This window comes from Zea mays, chromosome 8 (genome assembly GCF_902167145.1).
Source record: "Zea mays cultivar B73 chromosome 8, Zm-B73-REFERENCE-NAM-5.0, whole genome shotgun sequence".
Lineage (NCBI taxonomy): Eukaryota > Viridiplantae > Streptophyta > Magnoliopsida > Poales > Poaceae > Zea > Zea mays.
The window spans coordinates 103,742,125-103,764,323 of NC_050103.1; the positions used below are offsets into that span (position 1 = coordinate 103,742,125).

The following is a 22,199-nucleotide window of genomic DNA, read 5'->3' on the forward strand; positions in this document are numbered from 1 at the left end:
GGCGAAAAGCCCACTACAAGCCATGGGAGCACTTCATCAGAAGAGTCCCGCACCAAGAGAAAGGAGAAGAAGAACTCCTCCAAAGGGAAGGAGAAGAAGTCTTCTTCACACCAAAAGGAGAAGAAGGAGAGATCCTCTTCTCACAAGACGCGTCGGAGTGTGGACAAGAAAAAGAGGATGAGGAAAGTAGTCTACTACGAGACCGATTCTTCATCGCCATCCACCTCCGGCTCCGACGCGGCATCCGTCACTTCTAAGCGCCAAGAGCGCAAGAAGTATAGTAAGATCCCCCTACACTATCCTCGCATTTCTAAACATACACCTCTACTTTCCGTCCCATTAGGCAAACCACCAACTTTTGATGGTGAAGATTATGCTAGGTGGAGTGATTTAATGCGATTTCACCTAACCTCACTCCACAAAAGTATATGGGATGTTGTTGAGTTTGGTGCATAGGTACCATCCGTAGGGGACAAAGACTATGATGAGGATGAGGTGGCCCAAATCGAGCACTTCAACTCTCAAGCAACAACGATACTCCTCGCCTCTTTAAGTAGAGAGGAGTATAACAAAGTACAAGGGTTGAAGAGCGCCAAGGAGGTTTGGGATGTGCTCAAAACCGCGCACGAGGGAGATGAGCTTACAAAGATCACCAAGTGGGAAACGATCGAGGGGGAGCTCGGTCGCTTCCGGCTTCGCAAAGGAGAAGAGCCACAAAACATGTACAACCGGCTAAAGACCTTGGTGAACCAAGTGCGCAACCTCGGGAGCAAAAAGTGGGATGACCACGAGGTGGTTAAGGTTATTCTAAGATCTCTTATTTTCCTTAACCCTACTCAAGTTCAATTAATCCGTGGCAACCCAAGATATACACTAATGACCCCCGAGGAGGTAATCGGGAATTTTGTGAGTTTTGAGTGCATGATCGAAGGCTCAAGGAAGATCAACGAGCTTGATGATCCCTCCACATCCGAAGCTCAACCCGTCGCATTCAAGGCGACGGAAGAAAAGAAGGAGGAGTCTACACCAAGTAGACAACCAATCGACGCCTCCAAGCTCGACAATGAGGAAATGGCGCTCGTCATCAAGAGCTTTCGCCAAATCCTCAAGCAACGGAGAGGGAAAGACTACAAGTCCCGCTCCAAAAAGGTTTGCTACAAGTGTGGTAAGCCCGGTCACTTTATAGCTAAATGTCCATTATCAAGTGATAGTGACAGGGGCGACGACAAGAAGGGGAGGAGAAAGGAGAAGAGGAGGCACTACAAAAGGAAGGGTGGCGATGCCCATGTTTGTCGGGAGTGGGACTCCGACGAAAGCTCAAGCGACTCCTCCGACGACGAGGACGCCGCCAACATCGCCGTCACAAAGGGACTCCTCTTCCCCAACGTCGGCCACAAATGCCTCATGGCAAAGGACGGCAAAAGGAAGAAGGTAAAATCAAGATCCTCCACTAAATATGAAACCTCTAGTGTTGATGATGATGCTAGCAATGAGGAGGATAACTTGCGCGTTCTTTTTGCCAACCTTAACATGGAACAAAAGGAAAAACTAAATGAGCTAATTAGTGCCATCCATGAAAAGGATGACCTCTTGGACTCCCAAGAGGACTTCCTAATCAAGGAAAATAAAAAGCATGTTAAGGTTAAAAATGCTTACGCTCTAGAAGTAGAAAAATGTCAAAAACTATCTAGTGAGCTAAGCACTTGCCATGAGATGATTGACAACCTTAGACATGAAAATGCTAGTTTAAATGCTAAGGTTGACTCACATGTTTGTAATGTTTCGATTTCCAATCCTAGAGATAATAATAATGATTTGCTTGCTAGGATTGAAGAATTAAACATTTCTCTTGCTAGCCTTAGAGTAGAAAATGAAAATTTAATTGCTAAGGCTAAAGAACTAGATGTTTGCAATGTTACAATTTCCGATCTTAGAGATAATAATGATATCTTGCGTGCTAAGATCGTTGAACTTAATTCATGCAAACCCTCTACATCTAGTGTTGAGCATGTTTCCATTTGTACTAGATGTAGAGATGTTAACATTGATGCTATTCATGATCATATGGCTTTAATTAAACAACAAAATGATCATATAGCTAAACTAGATGCTAAAATTGCCGAGCACAACTTAGAAAATGAGAAATTTAAATTTGCTCGTAGCATGCTCTATAAGGGGAGACGCCCTGGCATCAAGGATGGCATTGGCTTCCAAAGGGGAGACAATGTCAAACTTAATGCCCCTCCTAAGAAATTGTCTAACTTTGTTAAGGGCAAGGCTCCCATGCCTCAGGATAACGAGGGTTACATTTTGTACCCTGCCGGTTATCCTGAAAGCAAGATTAGGAGAATTCACTCTAGGAAGTCTCACTCTGGCCCAAATCATGCTTTTATGTATAAGGGTGAGACATCTAGTTCTAGGCAACCAACCCATGCCAAGTTGCCTAAGAAGAAAACTCCTAGTGCATCAAATGAACATTGTCTCTCATTTAAAACTTTTGATGCATCTTATGTTTTGACTAACAAATCTGGCAAGATAGTTGCCAAATATGTTGGGGGCAAGCACAAGGGGTCAAAGACTTGTGTTTGGGTACCCAAAGTTCTTGTGTCTAATGCCAAAGGACCCAAAACCATTTGGGTACCTAAAGTCAAGAACTAAACTTGTTTTGTAGGTTTATGCATCCGGGGGCTCAAGTTGGATCATCGACAGCGGGTGCACAAACCACATGACAGGGGAGAAGAAAATGTTCTCCTCCTACGAGAAAAACCAAGATCCCCAACGAGCTATCACATTCGGGGATGGAAATTAAGGTTTGGTCAAAGGTTTGGGTAAAATTGCTATATCTCCTAACCACTCTATTTCCAATGTTTTTCTTGTAGATTCATTAGATTACAATTTGCTTTCTGTATCTCAATTATGCAAAATGGGCTACAACTGTCTCTTTACTGATATAGGTGTCACTGTCTTTAGAAGAAGTGATGATTCAATAGCATTTAAAGGTGTGTTAGAGGGTCAGCTATACTTAGTAGATTTTGATAGAGCTGAACTCGACACATGCTTAATTGCTAAGACTAACATGGGTTGGCTCTGGCACCGCCGACTAGCCCATGTTGGGATGAAGAATCTTCATAAGCTTCTAAAGAGAGAACACATTTTAGGACTAACAAATGTTCATTTTTAGAAAGACAGGATTTGTAGCGCATGCCAAGCAGGAAAGCAAGTTGGAGCCCATCATCCACACAAGAACATCATGACGACCGACAGGCCGCTTGAGCTACTCCACATGGATCTATTCGGCCCGATTGCTTACATAAGCATCGGCGGGAGTAAGTATTGTCTTGTAATAGTGGATGATTATTCTCGCTTCACTTGGGTATTCTTTTTGCAGGAAAAATATCAAACCCAAGAGACCTTAAAGGGATTCTTGAGATGGGCTCAAAATGAGTTCAGCTTAAGGATCAAGAAAATAAGAAGCGACAACGGGACGGAGTTCAAGAACTCTCAAATTGAAGGCTTCCTTGAGGAGGAGGGCATCAAGCATGAGTTCTCTTCTCCCTACACCCCTCAACAAAATGGTGTAGTGGAGAGGAAGAATAGAACTTTATTGGACATGGCAAGAACCATGCTTGATGAATATAAGACTTCGGATCGGTTTTGGGCCGAGGCGGTCAACACCGCTTGCTACGCCATCAACTGGTTATATCTTCACCGAATCCTCAAGAAGACATCGTATGAACTCCTAACCGGTAAAAAGCCCAACATTTCATATTTTAGAGTCTTCGGTAGCAAATGCTTTATTCTTGTTAAGAGAGGTAGAAAATCTAAATTTGCTCCTAAGACTGTAGAAGGCTTTTTACTTGGATATGATTCAAACACAAGGGCATATAGAGTCTTTAACAAGTCCACTGGACAAGTTGAAGTTTCTTGTGACGTTGTGTTTGATGAAACTAACGGCTCTCAAGTAGAGCAAGTTGATCTTGATGAGATAGGTATTGAAGAAGCTCCGTGCATCGCGCTAAGGAACATGTCCATTGGGGATGTGTGTCCTAAGGAATCCGAAGAGCTTCCAAATGCACAAGATCAACCTTCCTCCTCCATGCAAGCATCTCCACCAACTCAAAATGAGGATGAAGCTCAAGTTGATGAAGTAGAAGATCAAGCAAATGAGCCACCTCAAGATGATGGCAATGATCAAGGGGGAAATGCAAATGAGGAAGATAAGGAGGATGAAGAACCAAGGCCGCCACATCCAAGAGTCCATCAAGCAATCCAACGAGATCACCCCGTCGACACCATCCTCGGCGACATTCATAAGGGGGTAACTACTAGATCTCGTGTTGCACATTTTTGTGAACATTACTCTTTTGTTTCCTCTATTGAGCCACACATGGTAGAGGAAGCACTCCAAGATTCGGATTGGGTGGTGGCAATGCAAGAGGAGCTCAACAACTTCACTAGGAATGAGGTATGGCATTTAGTTCCACGTCCTAATCAAAATGTTGTAGGAACCAAATGGGTCTTCCGCAACAAGCAAGATGAGCATGGTGTGGTGACAAGGAACAAAGCTCGACTTGTGGCCAAGGAATACTCCCAAGTCGAAGGTTTGGATTTCGGAGAAACCTATGCACCCGTAGCTAGGCTTGAGTCAATTCGTATATTATTGGCCTATGCTACTTACCATGGCTTTAAGCTTTATCAAATGGACGTAAAAAGTGCCTTCCTCAATGGACCAATCAAGGAAGAGGTCTATGTTGAGCAACCTCCCGGCTTTGAAGACAGTGAGTATCCTAACCATGTCTATAAGCTCTCTAAGGCGCTTTATGGGCTCAAGCAAGCCCCAAGAGCATGGTATGAATGCCTTAGAGATTTTCTTATTGCAAATGGATTCAAAGTCGGAAAGGCCGATCCTACGCTCTTTACCAAAACACTTGAAAATGATTTGTTTGTATGCCAAATTTATGTTGATGATATTATATTTGGGTCTACTAACGAATCTACATGTGAAGAGTTTAGTAGGATTATGACGCAAAAGTTCGAGATGTCTATGATGGGGGAGTTGAAGTATTTCTTAGGATTTCAAGTGAAGCAACTCCAAGAGGGCACCTTCATTAGTCAAACGAAGTATACACAAGACATACTCAACAAGTTTGGGATGAAGGATGCCAAGCCCATCAAGACACCCATGGGAACTAATGGGCATCTCGACCTCGACACGGGAGGTAAGTCCATGGATCAAAAGGTATACCGGTCGATGATAGGTTCTTTACTCTATTTATGTGCATCTCGACCGGATATTATGCTTTCCGTATGTATGTGTGCAAGATTCCAAGCCGACCCTAAGGAAGCTCACCTTACGGCTGTAAAACGAATCTTGAGATATTTGGCCTTCACTCCTAAGTTTGGGCTTTGGTATCCTAGGGGATCCACTTTTGATTTGATTGGTTATTCGGATGCCGATTGGGCGGGGTGTAAAATCAATAGAAAGAGCACATCGGGAACTTGCCAGTTCTTGGGAAGATCCTTGGTGTCTTAGGCTTCAAAGAAGCAAAATTCGGTCGCTCTTTCCACCGCCGAAGCCGAGTACATTGTCGCAGGCCATTGTTGCGCGCAACTACTTTGGATGAGGCAAACCCTGAGGGACTACGGTTACAAATTAACCAAAGTCCCTTTGCTATGTGATAATGAGAGTGCAATCAAGATGGCGGATAATCCCGTCGAGCATAGCCGCACTAAACACATAGCCATTCGGTATCATTTTCTTAGGGATCACCAACAAAAGGGAGATATCGAGATTTCTTACATTAACACTAAAGATCAATTAGCCGATATCTTTACCAAGCCACTTGATGAACAAACTTTTAACAAACTTAGGCATGAGCTAAATATTCTTGATTCTAGGAATTTCTTTTGTTAACTTGCACTCATAGCTCATTTATATACCTTTGATCATGTCTCTTTCATATGCTATGACTAATGTGTTTTCAAGTCTATTTCAAACCAAGTCATAGGTGTATTGAAAGGGAATTGGAGTCTTCGGCGAAGACAAAGGCTTCCACTACGTAACTCATCCTTCGCCGTCGCTCCAAGCAACTCTCCGTTCTTGGGGGAGAAAGCATGAGCACCAAGCAAAAGGACTCCATCTTTGGTATAATCTTCACTCATTTGTTTTGACCAAAGAGGGAGAATGTAACTTCGAGGGCTCTAATGATTCCGTTTTTGGCGATTCATGCCAAAGGGGGAGAAAGTAAGAGCCCAAAGCAAAAGGACCGCACCACCACCAATTTCAAAAACTTAGTTTTTTCAAAGAGTATTTTCATTTGGTATCCTATTATGTTCAAAAGGGGGAGAAAATAGTATTTCAAAAATGATATATCACAACCCTCTTGAACACTAAGAGGTGGATCTCATTCAGGGGGAGTTTTGTTTAGTCAAAGGAAAAGCATTTGAAACAGGGGGAGAGAATTTCAAATCTTGAAAATGCTTTGCAAAATCTTATTCATTTAAACTTTGACTATTTGCAAAAGAACATTGAAAAGGTTTTACAAAAGAATTTGCAAAAACACAACTTATGGTGCAAGCGTGGTCCAAAATGTTAAATAAGAAAGAAACGATCCATGCATATCTTGTAAGTATCAATATTGGCTCAATTCCAAGCAACCTTTGCACTTACATTATGCAAACTAGTTCAATTATGTACTTCTATATTTGCTTTGGTTTGTGTTGGCATCAATCACCAAAAAGGGGGAGATTGAAAGGGAATTAGGCTTACACCTAGTTCCTAAATAATTTTGGTGGTTGAATTGCCCAACACAAATAATTGGACTAACTAGTTTGCTCTAGTGTATAGATTATACAGGTGTAAAAGGTTCACACTCAGCCAATAAAAAGATCAAGTTTAGGATTCAACAAAGGAGCAAAGAGGCAACCGAAGGCACCTCTGGTCTGGGGGCACCGGACTGTCCGGTGTACACCGGATTGTCCGGTGCACCACCGGACAGTGTCCGGTGCACCAGAGGACTCAAACTCAAACTTGCCACCTTCGGGAATTTCCAGAGGCACTCCGCTATAATTCACCGGACTGTCCGGTGTACACCGGACAGTGTCCGGTGCTCCAAGGAAGCGCGGCCTCCGGAACTCGCCAGCCTCGGGAACGCGCAGCGGCTGCTCCGCTATAATTCATCGGACATGTCCGGTGTGCACCGGACTGTCCGGTGAACCAGCAGAGCAACGGCTAGTCGACGCCAACGGCTACCTGCAACGCATTAAATGCGCGCGCTGCGCGCGCAGAAGTCAGGCGCGCCCATACTGGCGCACCGGACAATGAACAGGACATGTCCGGTGTGCACCGGACATCTAGGCGGGCCCAGATGTCAGAAGCTCCAACGGTCAGAATCCAACGGCATTGGTGACGTGGCTGGGGCACCGGACATGTCCGGTGCGCCATCGAACAGACAGCCTCCACCAACGGTCAAGTTTGGTGGTTGGAGCTATAAATACCCCAACCACCCCCACATTCAAGTCATCCAAGTTTTCCACTTCTCAACCACTTACAAGAGCTAGGCATTCAATTCTAGACACACCAAAAGAGATCAAATCCTCTCCAATTCCACTCAAGGCTTTAGTGAGTAGCGAGAGAGATTTGATGTGTTCTTTTGAGCTCTTGCGCTTGGATTGCTTCTTTTCTTTCTCACTTGTTCTTGTGATCAAAACTCCATTGTAATCAAGGCAAGAGGCACCAATTGTGTGGTGGCCCTTGCGGGGAAGTTTTGTTCCCGGCTTTGATTTGAGAAGAGAAGCTCACTCGGTCCGAGGGACCGTTTGAGAGAGGGAAGGGTTGAAAGAGACCCGGCCTTTGTGGCCTCCTCAACGGGGAGTAGGTTTGCGAGAACCGAACCTCGGTAAAACAAATCCGCGTGTCACACTCTTCACTTGCTTACGATTTGTTTTGCGCCCTCTCTTGCGGACTCGTTTATATTTCTAACACTAACTCGGCTTGTAGTTGTGTTTATATTTGTAAATTTCAGTTTCGCCCTATTCACCCCCCCCCCTCTAGGCGACTATCACCACAGGAGTTTGCAATCTATGCCTCTGCTCTTCAAATTCCGCATTTACATTAAGTGCTTAGTTTCAATGTCTCTATTCCTATTTTAGGATATTGAGACTTAGTTGCATATTTTTTTGCAATAGAAATAGCAACACTTAAACAAAACCTAGATTGCACATTATTGTTTAGTTATTTGCATAGGTTTTGTTTAGGAGATTTATTTGTGGACTAGATTAGTGAGAATTTTATATGTCCTAATTCACCCCTGTTAAGCGTCCGTGTTCCATTCACTGCTACTCGAGCTATCATGAGGGCATGTACAACCCTAGCCTTTGGATCGGTTTTATAAGAGACTGCATGATGTAACACTGAATCCCTAGATTATAAATGTAGTTAGGAGATAATATGTATACAGAGTTGTATAGAGACGGACTCTTTATGAAAAATGGAAAATATGTGTCTATTTTTTCAGTTAACAGTCCATATTAAATCGAATTGTATATGCCAAGAAAATGGCGGCGGTAGGGTCTCCTACGTCCTATTTGGGCCCGAACTGCCCCTAAGCAAGCGATGTACTGTTTTTTATCTGTAATATCATTTCACCTGTAGACTGCATGATATAATATCTTTTTCAGTGGTAAACATCTTGTTTTGGTAAACGTGACGGCTTCCCCAGGAGAACAGCAAGCTAGCTGCTATCCAAACCCGTGAACATGGCGATGGTGGCCAGGCCAGTGGCCTCCAGGGGCAAGCCCTGCCCACCACCTCGCGCGCTGACACCGCCCCAAGCCGACGACCTCGACTCCGACAACTTCACACTTTACACCAAGACGCAAGAGCCCATAGCTCAGGTCTGACGATGCTCATGCTCCCCACCATGTCCGATGACACCTCCGCCAACCCGCTGCTCCCCCCGTCGCTCCACAGCATGTCGTCCACAGCATGGACGGTGGCGCCTCGGCGAGCATGTCGTCCACAGCGGCACAGCGCTGCTGCAGAAGTACGCGGAACTGGGTGCCATCGGCTAGACGGCGCTAGGGGATTCGGGATTGCGATCGCCGCGGCAACCGAGAGGGACATGCGAGAGGCGCTGGAGGAGCCCGATGTTTCTGGGTTATTTTTTCGGCCTCCACACGTTTATTTTCTTTGGATGGTTTTAGCCCGAAAAAGATGTAATTTTGTTGGACTGAAAAAAAGAATTGTCTTGTACTCAAATTTATTTGGGTAGATTACCGGGATGACGGCCCCAAGACACAAGGCATCAGATCAGAACATGATCAGAGGCCACATACAAATTCGGAAGTTGAATGTTAGGGTTTGTTTGGTTGGCCCGTGGAAAAAGCCCGTGTGCACTGAGTTGTTAAAAATTCTAAAACCGTTTAGTAGAACTCATTAAAATCCACAATTCGTACATATATATATAAATTTTTGCAATTCCATCTAAAAGCCGCTAAAAGGAGAACCCGAGATAATTTCAATTTTACACTGCCAGAAAATCGCTTTAGAAAAAGTTATTTCCTCGTTTAGCTTTTAGGGGACAAAAGTCAAAGCCAAAAGACAAGTCAATCACAACCTTAATCTGCCAACACCGCGGGTTCGCGGACTGCAGCGCGCACGTTTCACAATGACCAACACAAGCATTTCAATTTTGAACGGCTCCTCGGTCAATCATCGAGGCGGCCCAAAGCAGGTGAATCTTCCATAACATGACACAAGGTGAACAAACGCATAACATGATATCACCAGGAATGTTCCACACATAGTGCAAGTCGACGCAGCACACGCGCTACACAAATATGTTCCACAGAATGATTCAAGCAAAGAAACTACGACACAGATTAGACCTGTCGTCCGATCTGGCCTGATAAAGGCTGATGCTAGTGCTGCAAAACGTGGAACTAGCGCTAAGATCATAATTTACACAAGGGGAAGCATCCTATTTTACATCAGTAGCTAGCATCGGGCGACCTAAGGGTGAACTAATATAGTGTTTGGTTCCAGAGCCAGTTGGGATAGAGCGGCTCTATACTAGAAAGCGGCTCCGTCTGGGAGATTTTGGAAAACCAGTTGGTTCAACATTTGGACATATTGTTTCTTTTTTAGAGCCACTCTGTCCTATGTAGAATCAATCCAGACAGCAACAAATTAAAAGCAGAGCGACTCTGTCCTACCATACTCCGAAACCAAACACTACCTAAATGCATAGTACCTAAATGCATAGGCTGTTTGCAAGGTCAGTGAGCGAGGACAGCTGATTTTCTTATAGCAGCTGGGAGTCCTAAGTTGAGAGGTACGAAGACATGGCTCTTTTGAAATCCAGATTCACGGGGGAGCCTGCAAAAGGGTTGCCTTTAGGGGCCCACAGGCGGCCGCTGTTAGGAAGCAATACCTGTGGGTTCATCCGGTCCTTGTCATTGCTTGTTTGCCCAGATGGAGCTCGTTCCTGCTTTTTCTTCACGAATTCAAAGAACTCTGCGACTTGCCTAGCATATCTACACAGACGAAACACAAGCGTTAAATGAGAAACACGCGATTTTGTGGGTAGGTCAAAGTCTTCATTAGAAAACAAGGAGTATGTTGGAATTCAATCCAGTAAGCAGTGACTGGAACAGAACTGCAGGAGCGACAAACTCACTGCCGTCCATGGACAAAACTTGAGGAAAAAATAACAGTTTGTATAACGGGAGTTGTGCAAACTTACTGCCGTTTAGCTTCTATGTCTTTGCTGAAATCAATGTCTGGTTCACAATCCATGATGAGAGCAGGAACCTAAATAGAAAAGGACATTAATTTAATTGAGATGCTTAAAGCAGTAATGCTAATTTCAGTGGTAATAACCTGGATACCTCCAGGAACTGATCTACAATTCCCAAACCAGTGATTTAAATTTGAATCAAAGTTTTTTTTCCTTTGCAATTGCATTTAGAATCCGAGATTGGACTGGGTTTGTGCTTAGTACAGAACTGTAATAATAGAATATAGTTTGTGATAACAAGAGTGTTTGCACAACTAGCATTAGGAAAATGACAAGATTCTAGTGAATTGGCATATAACTGTTACACATGTTTACTATCCTCCCTACAAAGTCGAAACAGCATCAACATTTAAACGAAATTGAACTTTATAACAAGCCAAGAACCACTGAAGTCATAAAAAATCGAGTGGGTAATGTTTGATAAGCATTTTTTATTAAAAATTTTGGAAAGCCCTGACAGATCAGGAAGTAGCCCAATGTGTTTCCAGAATCCAGAACTTGAAACAATCAGAGCAAGTACCTTCTGGATGCTAGAGTGCATGTGATTTCCTTCCAGGTAAAATACACGATCCCGTATTTCTGGAGGCAAGGAGCCCTCCATATGCATGGGGAGTTGACTGACCGATAATACACCAGGACCCGACCCTTTCGAAGGAAGCAACCAGCTCTCATGCTTCTCATGCAAACCTTGCAAGTAATCAAGTGTAACACCACCTTCCTCTGATCTTCTCCTATGCATCATTCTTTTGTGGCAAGTATCTGGACTAGCTCTTAAATAGATAAATCCGTCAGGGATGAGACCTGGGAGTGATGACACAACTGGATCAAACCAGGAATCATAGATGCTGATCTCCATCTCATTCATCCAATTAGCTTCGTGAACAGCACGGACGAATACCTGGTACACAAGAATAGAACAATCAGTTGGATGATGGTACTTGATAATCGTATCAGAAGGCAGCTGAAATGCATGTTCAGTTCCTGAAATAGCATTTGAAAGAATGATTGACCTACCATCCTATCACTGAATACACTTCTTTCCATCAGTCTGAGAGGCTTTATTCCAGCTTGAGATTCCCTTTCTTGCATGACTCTCGTCACAAACACATAGTTTTGAAAAGTGTATGCATACCTATGTGGCTCAGCGTAGAAGGCATCCAATATATTGAAGTGATCAGGGCCAACATCTTGCCACTTATCAATAGGCTCAGGAACTATCTCTACAAGATCACGCAGTTCAATTGTCTCATTAGCTATTCTTTGGAGGAAAGTGGTTTTCCCAACGCTGATATTCCCTTCCACACAAAAGGTTAGCCTCTTCTTCTGAGTGGGTTTAGATGAATCTGTATCTTTCAGCTCCTCATCAATACTCTCTTTAATGAATGAGGTTATACTCTCAGCATGATTCTTATGTACAATGCCAACAGAACACTGTAAGAATTCCACCATCTGCCCACTAGACTTGCCAAAGAACTGCACATGCATGCAAGCAATTAGTAAAGCATAAAGTGGTTCTAAATCGAGAGAAAAGTGTTTCAAATGGAGAAAACTGTTAAATTTACACAACAGCATTAACAAGAAAAAAACGAAAGATTTATGCAAGAATTTCACTGGAAAAACACAAAATTCGTGAAAAAAATAACATACTCCAAACAGCATGATGCTCTAAGCTGAAAGTGTTCCCGTATCATTTGTAAACCTACGACATCACGTAAGCACTTTAACATCTATGGAATGTTTTCAAGTCGGACGACTTGCTGGTCGTTCTGGCTAACCGACTAGGGTGATTAATCGCGATTAATCAAGATTAGTCGGACGACTTGGGTGATTAATCGTGATTGGTCCAAACCGACTTGGAATCGCGATTAATCGGACGACTTGAAAACATATTATATGCAACAATTGCAACTTAACAGCATGAATTTGTTTACTTCCACCTACAATGGAGAGATTTGACATTACGAAACACGACGGATGCGGCTTCAACGAAATAGAGGCTCAGGCGAGGGTTTCTCCATTATAGAAAAGCTGGACATAGCCAACACTCTAAAATGGACATGCCAACTCTATTAACGGATTCAGAGCAGTATTAGTCTCGTTGAAACCGGGTTCCGTCCCAGCGCCGTCGTCGTCAGTTCTCCTCCATCCCCGTCGCGTCCTCCATCTCCGGCGCGTTCTCCTTCGCGCGGAGCCATACCCGTCGCATTCTCCACGACCTCGACCTCGTCCTCTTCGTCTTCCTCGTCGGCCTGCTGCTCGGTCTCCGGCTGGTCGCCGCTCCTCCTGTACAGCTCGTCCAGGGCAGGGGCGGCCGTGTCCGCGAACGACAGGAGCAGGGAGATGGAGAAAGCTGGGCCAGCAACGCGATATTCATTGCCGAGCAGGGTCACGCGCCCGGCAAAGATGACCGACGCTGAGGGCAAGGCGCAGCCGCCAGGGCGCGCGACACAGGGAACTGGAATCCGAGCGTGAAGGAAGAGCTGGGGCGTCCATGGCGAGGGAGCAGAGACGGCGCGCAGGACTGAATCCGAGCTGGAGCTCGTGGCAACCGGCGAGCAGAGAGGAACTGGGGAACCACGGCCATGGAGATGAGCGAACACACGGCCAGCAAACTGGAGCAGGAGTGAGGGAAGCCATGGGATTGTGCAAGCGCAGAGGAGGAGCAGGGGCGGTAAGCCGAGCAGCTTGCAGAGGATCCGGCAACGCGCGGCCATGGCAAGGGAGCCACCATGGGCGAGCATAGGAGCGAGCCAGGAGCTCCGCGAGCGGGATCCGAGCAGGGAGCGCGGCATGGGGAAGCCGCCATGGAAGCAGGGGAGCGGCGAGGAAGCTCCATGGCCGACAGCTGAGGGCGATTCCGAGCAAGCTCCATGGCCGACAACAACCTAACAAATTCTGATTTCTCGTCCGCTGGCTCAGCCACCCATCTGCCCACTCGGCCTTCGGCCTTCGCTGGATGTTGGAACATGGAACAGAACAGATAGCGAGCAGGCGGCCATACCTCTACCACGGAAAGTACGATGAGATCTAGAAAACTTGTTTTGATTTTGTGATTGGTTTTTTTGGTAATTTTATGGATCCGTGCATGGTAGTTGAATGATAGCGTGATTTTTTGTTAATTTTTTCCTTTGCTTTTAGTCGAGGTGTGGTACAGGATGGCATGACGTCATGACCCATTAGAACTGTCGACTGGATCCCAGCTTTTTTTTTGCCTGCATCTAATTGGATCAACCTTGATAGAAGATCCTGCATACACAATTACACGTGCAGCAGGCATGGTTGGTTGGTTCAATGTACATGTTGCGAGAGCAGAAACAAACAAAGACCGGAGCACCCTAGCTGCTAGCTACTCTATGGCGAGGGAACTGGAATCCGAGCGTGAAGGAAGAGCTGGGGCGTCCATGGCGAGGGAGCAGAGACGGCGCGCAGGGCTGAATCCGAGCTGGAGCTCGTGGCAACCGGCGAGCAGAGAGGATTTGGGGAACCACGGCCATGGAGATGAGCGAACACACGGCCAGCAAACTGGAGCAGGAGTGAGGCATCAGAGGAGGCACGAGGGCTATGGAGTTTGGGCTAGTGGCTGTTGCAAGGACGAGGAAGACGACCAGAGAAATTTGCGCAGGAAGAGAAGAGGAGAAAAGAACGACGGCTTAGGAGAGAGGTAACGGATGTAGACGACGTGAGTATCCATGATTTTAATCAAAGAGGTTACCAAGTAATAGAGTGTTCTTGTTCGTTTTAGCGAGTGGCCTATTCCCTGCTTTTCCATATCAGCTAATCCCTCGCCTACGCCTCCAAAACGTCGAAGCCGCACGTGAGGATCTCCATAATAGCAAATTTCTCCCTACAATGGACATGGATCCTTTACAATTTTGACTGTTTGAAATACTCAAAAATGGACCTTGTTTTCTTTAGAGCCTGCTTGGATCCCATGAATTGAAACCAACATCTGGAAAGTGCTTCTCATTTATTATTAAATTATTTTCAATTCCACTCAATTCCTGAGAAACAAACAGGGCCTTAAGAGACTTCAAGATAAGGGGATTGATGATGCTATTGTCTCAGAAGACCAATAATTCCAAAACTGAAATTAGAACATTTTTTATTAGCATGACATGTTCCTATCATTTGATTTCAATTTTCACATATGCCTGGATGGGCAGACCGCAGACCTGGTGTTAGAGGCTACCACATGAGTTGGGCCTCAAGAAGGAATAAACCGAGGCAAGTCTTCCCACCACAAATGTGGAGATGCTGCTAGGAACCCATGACCTAGTGAGCTCTCGCCACTGCACCAGGCCTATCCTTCCTCACATATGCTTGGTTACTTACAAAATAAATAAACTAGAGACCCTCTATTTGCTACTTAAATATTTTACACTGTTAATTTCTTGCAGAAAGGATACCTTTCAGCATACAGTGTGTAAGTGTGCACAACATGATATTCAATATTTTGATTTGTACAACAAAGCATAGGTATAATGTATGCTGTAGCAACTAAAACTGTTATTATTAACCAAGGTGAAGCACAAAGGTAGGCACGTGTACTAATTGTGGAAACACGGCCATTTTAGGTGTTCTTTTAAGTAACTAACAAAAGGGTTGTGACCGAAATTATCTAACAAGTGTAGGCTTTCTCTGATGCAATATTATAACCAATATAACAGTGGCGCAGCGTAATGCCCACGCCCTGAAGCAAACGAAATCCTACTTGTAACACACAAACTAGCAAATGGCGAAACACAAGCAAGTGCACCTTGTCCCTGTAGAGCTGCTTGAGCTGCGCGACGCCCTCGAAGCCATTGTCCACGAGCTTCCTAAGGTTGCGCGGCCCCACACCAGGAATCCCCAGTAGCTCGACGCTCGTCCCCACCGCGGCGGCCGCATTCCCGCCCCTTATCCTCCTCTCCGATGGCACGCGGCTCCCGCCTCCCCTCCGACCCTCCTCCGCCTCCGCGTAGTCGTCCGAGCCACACCGCCTGGCGTCCTCGGCGGAGCAGAACAGCGCCCTCCGCGCCCCGGCCATGCCGCCAAAGCGCAGCCACGACGGGGACCGCGGGCCCGGGCGGAGCGCTGGGGAACCACCAAGCCGGAGCGCAAAGGGCATGGCAGCGGCGGCGTCAGTGACGGTGAGGGAGAGCCTGGGCATCGACGTCGGCGGCGGCGGAGGTTATCAATGTGGCTGGTCGCTAGGGTTTTTGGGTTGGGGGTTTTGGTCATCCCTTGTGAGCTGTGGGCTGTCCAGGTCCAGCTGTGTCATCGGGGAAGCAGGAGGGGAGCAGCCGAGGAAACTGGTGGCCACTCCGCCACTGGCCTAGGTGCGCGGGGATGGATGGCGAGTGCGCCCTCCCGTCCGTGACACGCAGGGCCGGGCCAAGCAATTGTTTGTGCGGGAACGGTGGGGCTTGTCGCCGTTTTGCGTTTTGCCGCTGAGAGGGATTTAGGAACGGTGGGCTTGCACGACAACTTGTTTCGGCATCCGATTTGAGCTTCTATACCTAGGTGGTATTGGGATGTGTAAATACTAAGGTGCTATTTGGTTCATATATTTATAACGTGAAAAATATATGATAACATTAAATTATATTTATTTAAGTTTCACCATAATCAGATATCACACTATAAACTGATACCGTCATATAAAAATTTGGCACCACTGGTAATCGAATCTCTACTAACTATTAAGAGCTCAACGTAGACTGCCCCCGCCCCCGCTCGCCCGACGTCCGGATTCCGCGCCACCGCAAACCATCCGCAAACCCCGCCAACCCGCCCTACCTCCGGATTCCGCGCCGCCGCAAACCGCCAGCCATCCCCGCTCGCCCGACCTCCGGATTCACCGCCAGCCAACCCTGCCCGCCAACCCCGCTCGCCCGACCTCCGGATTCCTAGCCGCGGAAGCAGCAGCAAGTGCGACCATGGTGGGTGGCGCCGGCGGGCGGGACCCGCTCGTCGCCTCCGAGATCCACGGCTTCCTCACCTGCGCAGGTCGCCCCGCCCCCGCACGAGGGCGGCCTTTTCTCCCTCCGTTTTTCTCTTCTTCTCCTTTGGTACTCCCCAACCCGCCCTACCTCCGGATTCCGCGCCGCCGCAAACCGCCAGCCATCCCCGCTCGCCCGACCTCCGGATTCACCGCCAGCCAACCCTGCCCGCCAACCCCGCTCGCCCGACCTCCGGATTCCTAGCCGCGGAAGCAACAGCAAGTGCGACCATGGTGGGTGGCGCCGGCGGGCGGGACCCGCTCGTCGCCTCCGAGATCCACGGCTTCCTCACCTGCGCAGGTCGCCCCGCCCCCGCACGAGGGCGGCCTTTTCTCCCTCCGTTTTTCTCTTCTTCTCCTTTGGTACTCCGATTCTGTTGCTCGTCTTGGTCCTGCATCTCTTCTTGATGTGGTTGGATTGAGCTCTGGAGTCTTAGGGCTGCTGTCGTCTGATGCCTGGAACTCGTAGGTTCTTCGAAGTTTCGCGGCTGCACACGCGTATTTGCTCATTTTCCTCCATATGAGCCTATGCGGTGTCCTGTTAGAAGTTGTTTGAGCTCTTTATGCAGTCGTGTTGCTTGATTGGATTGGAACAGTAGTGGTATTTCTGTACTTCTGTTGGAAACTGATCGAATGCACTGTGGGCGTTTGGCTGCTCAGTTTTCTTAGTTCACTTCACCTCGTCAACTGATTTTTTTCCAGCAGTTCCTTTCGCCAGATTTTTTCTGTGCTCGGTTTAAGCACTTATTAGCTTATACTTTATACTTGGTGTTTTTGTTGCTCTTGTTGTCCGTTGTTTAATGATCTGCCATGCTGAATCGGGTACGGGAAGGGCCTATAAAAGACAAGGGAGGAGAGACCGGTTCGGCTTTGCTTGTTGGAAGACAGAGCAAGAACAGAGGTACTGTTGCACCGAAGTCTTCATCCAGGCCACGCAAACAACCTTTTCATTCGCATATAAGTCACCAGGAATCCTGAATGGCCACCTAATGCGCTGTCACGGCATGCTGCTATCAACTTGTTTTGGGGAGTAACATTGTGCCCAATCCATATATGATTTTTATAGCGCAGAACACCGTCCACCAAAGAGAAGCTAGGAACCGATGAAGGGGCGAGCAACAAATGAGCCTTGAGACGAGCAGCGAAATCATCCTGATCATAGCCAGACTCCACCTCTAGCAACCAGTGTGGTGTTGCTGAAGAAATTGTAGCACAAGACGCATCATGAGAAGGTTCGCGGAAGAGTGCGTCGGCCACCCGATTGTCCGTTCCACGCTTGTACACAATACGATAATTGAGGCCCAACAACATGGAAAACACCCGCTGCTGCCAAGCAGTATGAAGGCGCTGTTCCGACAATTGTACCAAACTGCGTTGGTCGGTATGGATGATGAATTCCTTGAGTTGAATATATGCACGCCACTGAGACAAAGCCATAAGGATTGCCATATTTTTTCGTACGTTGATAGGCCTTGTGATTTAGGACCAAGTGCCTTACTGATGAAGGCAATAGGGTGACCATCTTGAGTCAACACAGCACCAATTCCAGTCGCACAAGCATCTGTTTCAATGGCGAAAGAGCGGGAAAAATCGGGCAGTTTCAGAACAGGCACAAAACATAGAGCCTCCTTCAATGCTTGAAATGCTTGGTCCTGAACCGATGTCCAGATGAAAATGGTGTGCTTCTTGAGAAGGGAAGTCAGAGGCTTAGACAGGACACCAAAGTGGCGCACAAACTTGCGGTAATAACTCGCTAACCCCAAAAAACTGTGGAGTTCTTTAGCTGAGCGAGGACAAGGCCATGTAGCAATATCAGACACTTTAGGGCTTGTTTGGTTATTTTCAATCCATATGGATTGGAGGGGATTGATACGGATTGTGAGAGATTTTGACTTACTAGGGATTGAAACCCCCTCAATCCATATGGATTGGGGTAGAACCGAACAAGCCCTTAGCGGGTCCGTAGCCACAGCCTGGGAGCTGATCACATGATCCAAATAGTTAATTTCTTGCTGAGCAAAGGAGCATTTGGACATTTTAATCTGCCATTGATCCCGTTCCAGAAGCTGTAACACTGCAAGAAGATGCAACAGGTGGTCCTCAAATGATGAGCTATATACAAGAATGTCATCAAAGAAGATGAGAGCAAACTGACGGAGACAGGAAGCCATAGTAGCGTTCGCTGACTAAAAAGTGCCAGGTGCGCCAGTCAGACCTAATGCCATGATCTTAAACTCATACTGTCCACAATGAGTTTGGAATGCAGTTTTATACTCTTCACCGGCATGCAGTCTGATCTGGTGAAATCCAGCCTGGAGATCCAGTTTCGAAAACCATGAAGTCGATGCCAACTCATACAGTGACTCGTCAATAACTGGTACCGGATATTTGCCTTTGACAGTGATGGCATTGAGGTGATTGTAATCGACATAGAACCGCCATGAGCCGTCTTTCTTCTTGACCAAAAGCACAGACGAAGAAAACGGACTACCAAAAGCACGGACGAAGAAAACGGACTGGCACTGGGTTGAATAATGCCATTAGAAAGCATCTCCTGAAGCTGCCTCTCGATCTCTTCCTTAAGCGCCGGCGCATAACGATATGGCACCGAAAAGTTCAACGGTGAAGTTTAGCTGAAGCTATCTTACCGGGCCATTTTCTCTGTCCTTCCTCAGCCCAGCAACTCTGACCAAACTGCACTGACCAAACTGAATAGACTGCAACACGATCCTGAGACCTGCGCTGCTAACTGAACGACAACTCCTAATACACTAAATAAGTACACAAATGCAGAGAATAAATTACAAGACACACTGACAGCATAACAAGTATTACTCGACAATTCTTCTCCTAATTCTTGGCATGCTTCACTGAAGATGCTTCAAACCAAGCTGACCTTTCAGTCACTGAACTTGTTCTTGCTCAAAGGCTTACTGGCTTAGTAAGAACATCACCAAGCTGTGCTTCTGTTCTAATGAATTCCACACCGATTTGCCCTGAATTCTCATACTCCCTGATCATATGGAATCTGATATCAATATGCTTAGATCAAACAATCTTGTGGAGTTTGGGCACTGCTGACTTTGGAGGAAGGAACATCCATTTCTCAAGCACATTATGGCGACAAATATCATAATTGAATTATTTTATTTCAGAGCACAGATCAAAAAGGATCTTGTTTCATAAGATATAAGGGGGAGGAAAAAAGAACAACAAAGTCGCACCAATTCAAAATATACAGCGTTGTAGAACAAGCTAGGTGCCCCCGTTCCATGCCTACAACGCAAGTGGGCGTCAAGCACCGTGGGTCATTATTCTTCCTTACTATTATAGCATCCCAAGAAAGGCCACAAATCAGGCTTTATTGTTACAAAATGAGCAGACCCTTGCTGTTTCGCAACATGTGGGACGCGCGCAATAAAAGAAACTAAGAACAATTTGACATTCCACTGGGAAGCTCTATATGTTTCTAAAGCTATGTTTTTCTTCTTTGTACACAGCTGTGGGTTTCTATAATCTGAACTTCTAGCTATAAGTTCACAAAATGCAGCAAACAATGTAATCTTCTATGGAATGTGCTTTCAATTTAGACAGTATTTTGTACACCCCTGATTACATGAGATGACAGGGTAACTGTCGGTAAGGTCTTGTCCCCACTGAAGGTGTTTGATTTGGATTTTGGCATGAACCAGGACATTTGCATGAGGCTGGTTAGTTAGGACGGGATTCTAAGTCCTGTATGGCTTCATAAGATTGAGATCAATTCCTGAAATGTAAGAAAGAATAAATTATATTATGGAAAAAGATACACATAAGCAGAACTAATTGCTCAGCAACAGTGAGTTTGATTGGAAAACCTAAATTCACATGCTGGTACAAAGCACACTGTTCTACACAAATATGCACCTAATGTGAGGAATGCACAGTTAATGATGTCCAAGATACCATACCTGCACATTATGGAATTAGATTGCAATCAAATCAGTTGCTACATCCTGTTAGAATTTGCACCTTGGGAATTATGGCAAGGAGAGTTCATAATCTCAGAACCAGAAGTATCCAGTCCATCTGCTGAAAAATCTAGCTGTTTCTCAACTGATTTGATGATGGCCATTCTTTTTGACCTTTTCTTCTGATAGGGTGGTGAAGAATCAAAGCTCCTTGCAGAAGTCAATAACCCATTAACAGAACCCAGCGACAAAAAAGATGCAGCAGTTTTAAACGACCTTGGAGAAGTAGTATCCTTCCCATTCGTTCCATTAGGAGTGTAAAAGCTATCATTGCTTACTCCACCTGTCTTTAACTCATTACCCGAAGCAGGTGTTGCTTTATCACGTTTTCTTTTCCTTAGTATTGAAGGAGTACATGGAAAGGTGTCAGCAACAATCCTCAAAATTGAATCAACAGTTAGCTGACTTGATACGTTTCCAATCGTTGCAGACTAAGAAACTACGTTTGATGTTGAATCGCAACCCCCTCGTTCACACGACAGGGCTAGCCTTGATGTCCCATATCTCCCTGGCATACTGGGCGATGGTCCGATCGCTACTGAATTTGCCACTCCCAGCGAATTGTGCAAAATTTAAGAGAGCTAGGTTCTTGAGATCAATTCAGATTTTGGAGCTCCAGGTGATTTTGTTCTCAATAATAAGCAAAGCACATCTAAACAGGTAGCAGTGCAGCTAGCACTAGCAAGTAGAAGCGATGCGATCACTATATGTTGAAAAAAGTGTCTTTGTATTTTAATCCTCGCCACTTTGGCTCCTCTCTTTTTAATATAACGGGCAGATCTCCTGCCGGTTCGTTTCAAAAAAAACTATATATTGAAAAAAAGAAATAGCAACATTAACACTGTCCCTCATCTAATCTCTACTAACTATTAAGAAGGTAACGTAGACCAAGAGCGTGCCCCCGCTCACCTTATCACGCGGAGCATGCACCTGCTCTCCCACTCACGCTGCATGTAAGCATGCAACTATGCAAGCTACGGGTACCCCCTCATCCACTCATGCTGCATGCAAGCCGTCGAAGATAGGCCCCGTGGCTCCCTCCGCTCACGCTGCATGTGTTCTTGTCGAGGCAAATTTTTGCATGTGTTCTTAATTTAAATAAAAATTTAAAGAAGCTGAGTGTAGCTCAGTTGGTCGACAGTATGCATGTACGCCCAGACCCGACCCCTCAAGTCCAAGTCATTGTCGAGGCAAATTTTTGGATGTGTTCTTAATTAAAAACCCTTCTATGTTAGTCAAGTTTTTTTAATAGATATACTCAGATTCTTAGGCATACTTCTCTTTGTGCACAATATATAGAAAATGGTGACTAACTATCAACTACCGTCAAATTTACTTAATCATTTCCACAACACTTTTACAACATGCTGCTTATAACTAGCAGATATGAATGCTCATATGTGAAAAGTA

The 22,199-nt window shown here is 45.8% G+C and overlaps 1 protein-coding gene and 1 long non-coding RNA gene across 2 annotated transcripts; both read right to left on the reverse strand.

Moving 5' to 3' along the window:
* Positions 1-9,764: 9,764 nt before the first annotated feature.
* Positions 9,765-16,230, reverse strand: LOC100285588 (ATP binding protein). The gene is made up of 5 exons (NM_001158479.2): positions 15,556-16,230; positions 11,814-12,272; positions 11,320-11,697; positions 10,746-10,813; positions 9,765-10,536 (listed from the first exon to the last, which is right to left on the reverse strand). Exons 1-5 carry the CDS (start codon positions 15,946-15,948, stop codon positions 10,323-10,325), a joined length of 1,512 nt encoding a protein of 503 aa, NP_001151951.2. The 5' UTR covers positions 15,949-16,230; the 3' UTR covers positions 9,765-10,322.
* Positions 16,231-20,189: 3,959 nt separating this feature from the next.
* On the reverse strand, positions 20,190-21,220 carry LOC103635624 (uncharacterized). Its single transcript, XR_557521.4, has 2 exons — positions 20,730-21,220; positions 20,190-20,545 (listed from the first exon to the last, which is right to left on the reverse strand). It is a non-coding gene; the product is annotated as an uncharacterized lncRNA (long non-coding RNA).
* Between the last annotated feature and the right edge of the window lie 979 nt (positions 21,221-22,199).

Excerpts from the sequence above, each read along its gene's own strand:
- LOC100285588 (NM_001158479.2), bottom strand. The coding sequence starts at position 15,948 with ATGCCCAGGCTCTCCCTCACCGTCACTGACGCCGCCGCTGCCATGCCC. Across the intron at positions 11,698-11,813 it reads GTGTATTCAGTGATAGGATG|GTATTCGTCCGTGCTGTTCA; the intron begins GTAGGTCAATCA and ends CTTGTGTACCAG. Across the intron at positions 10,537-10,745 it reads GACATAGAAGCTAAACGGCA|ATATGCTAGGCAAGTCGCAG; the intron begins GTAAGTTTGCAC and ends TCGTCTGTGTAG.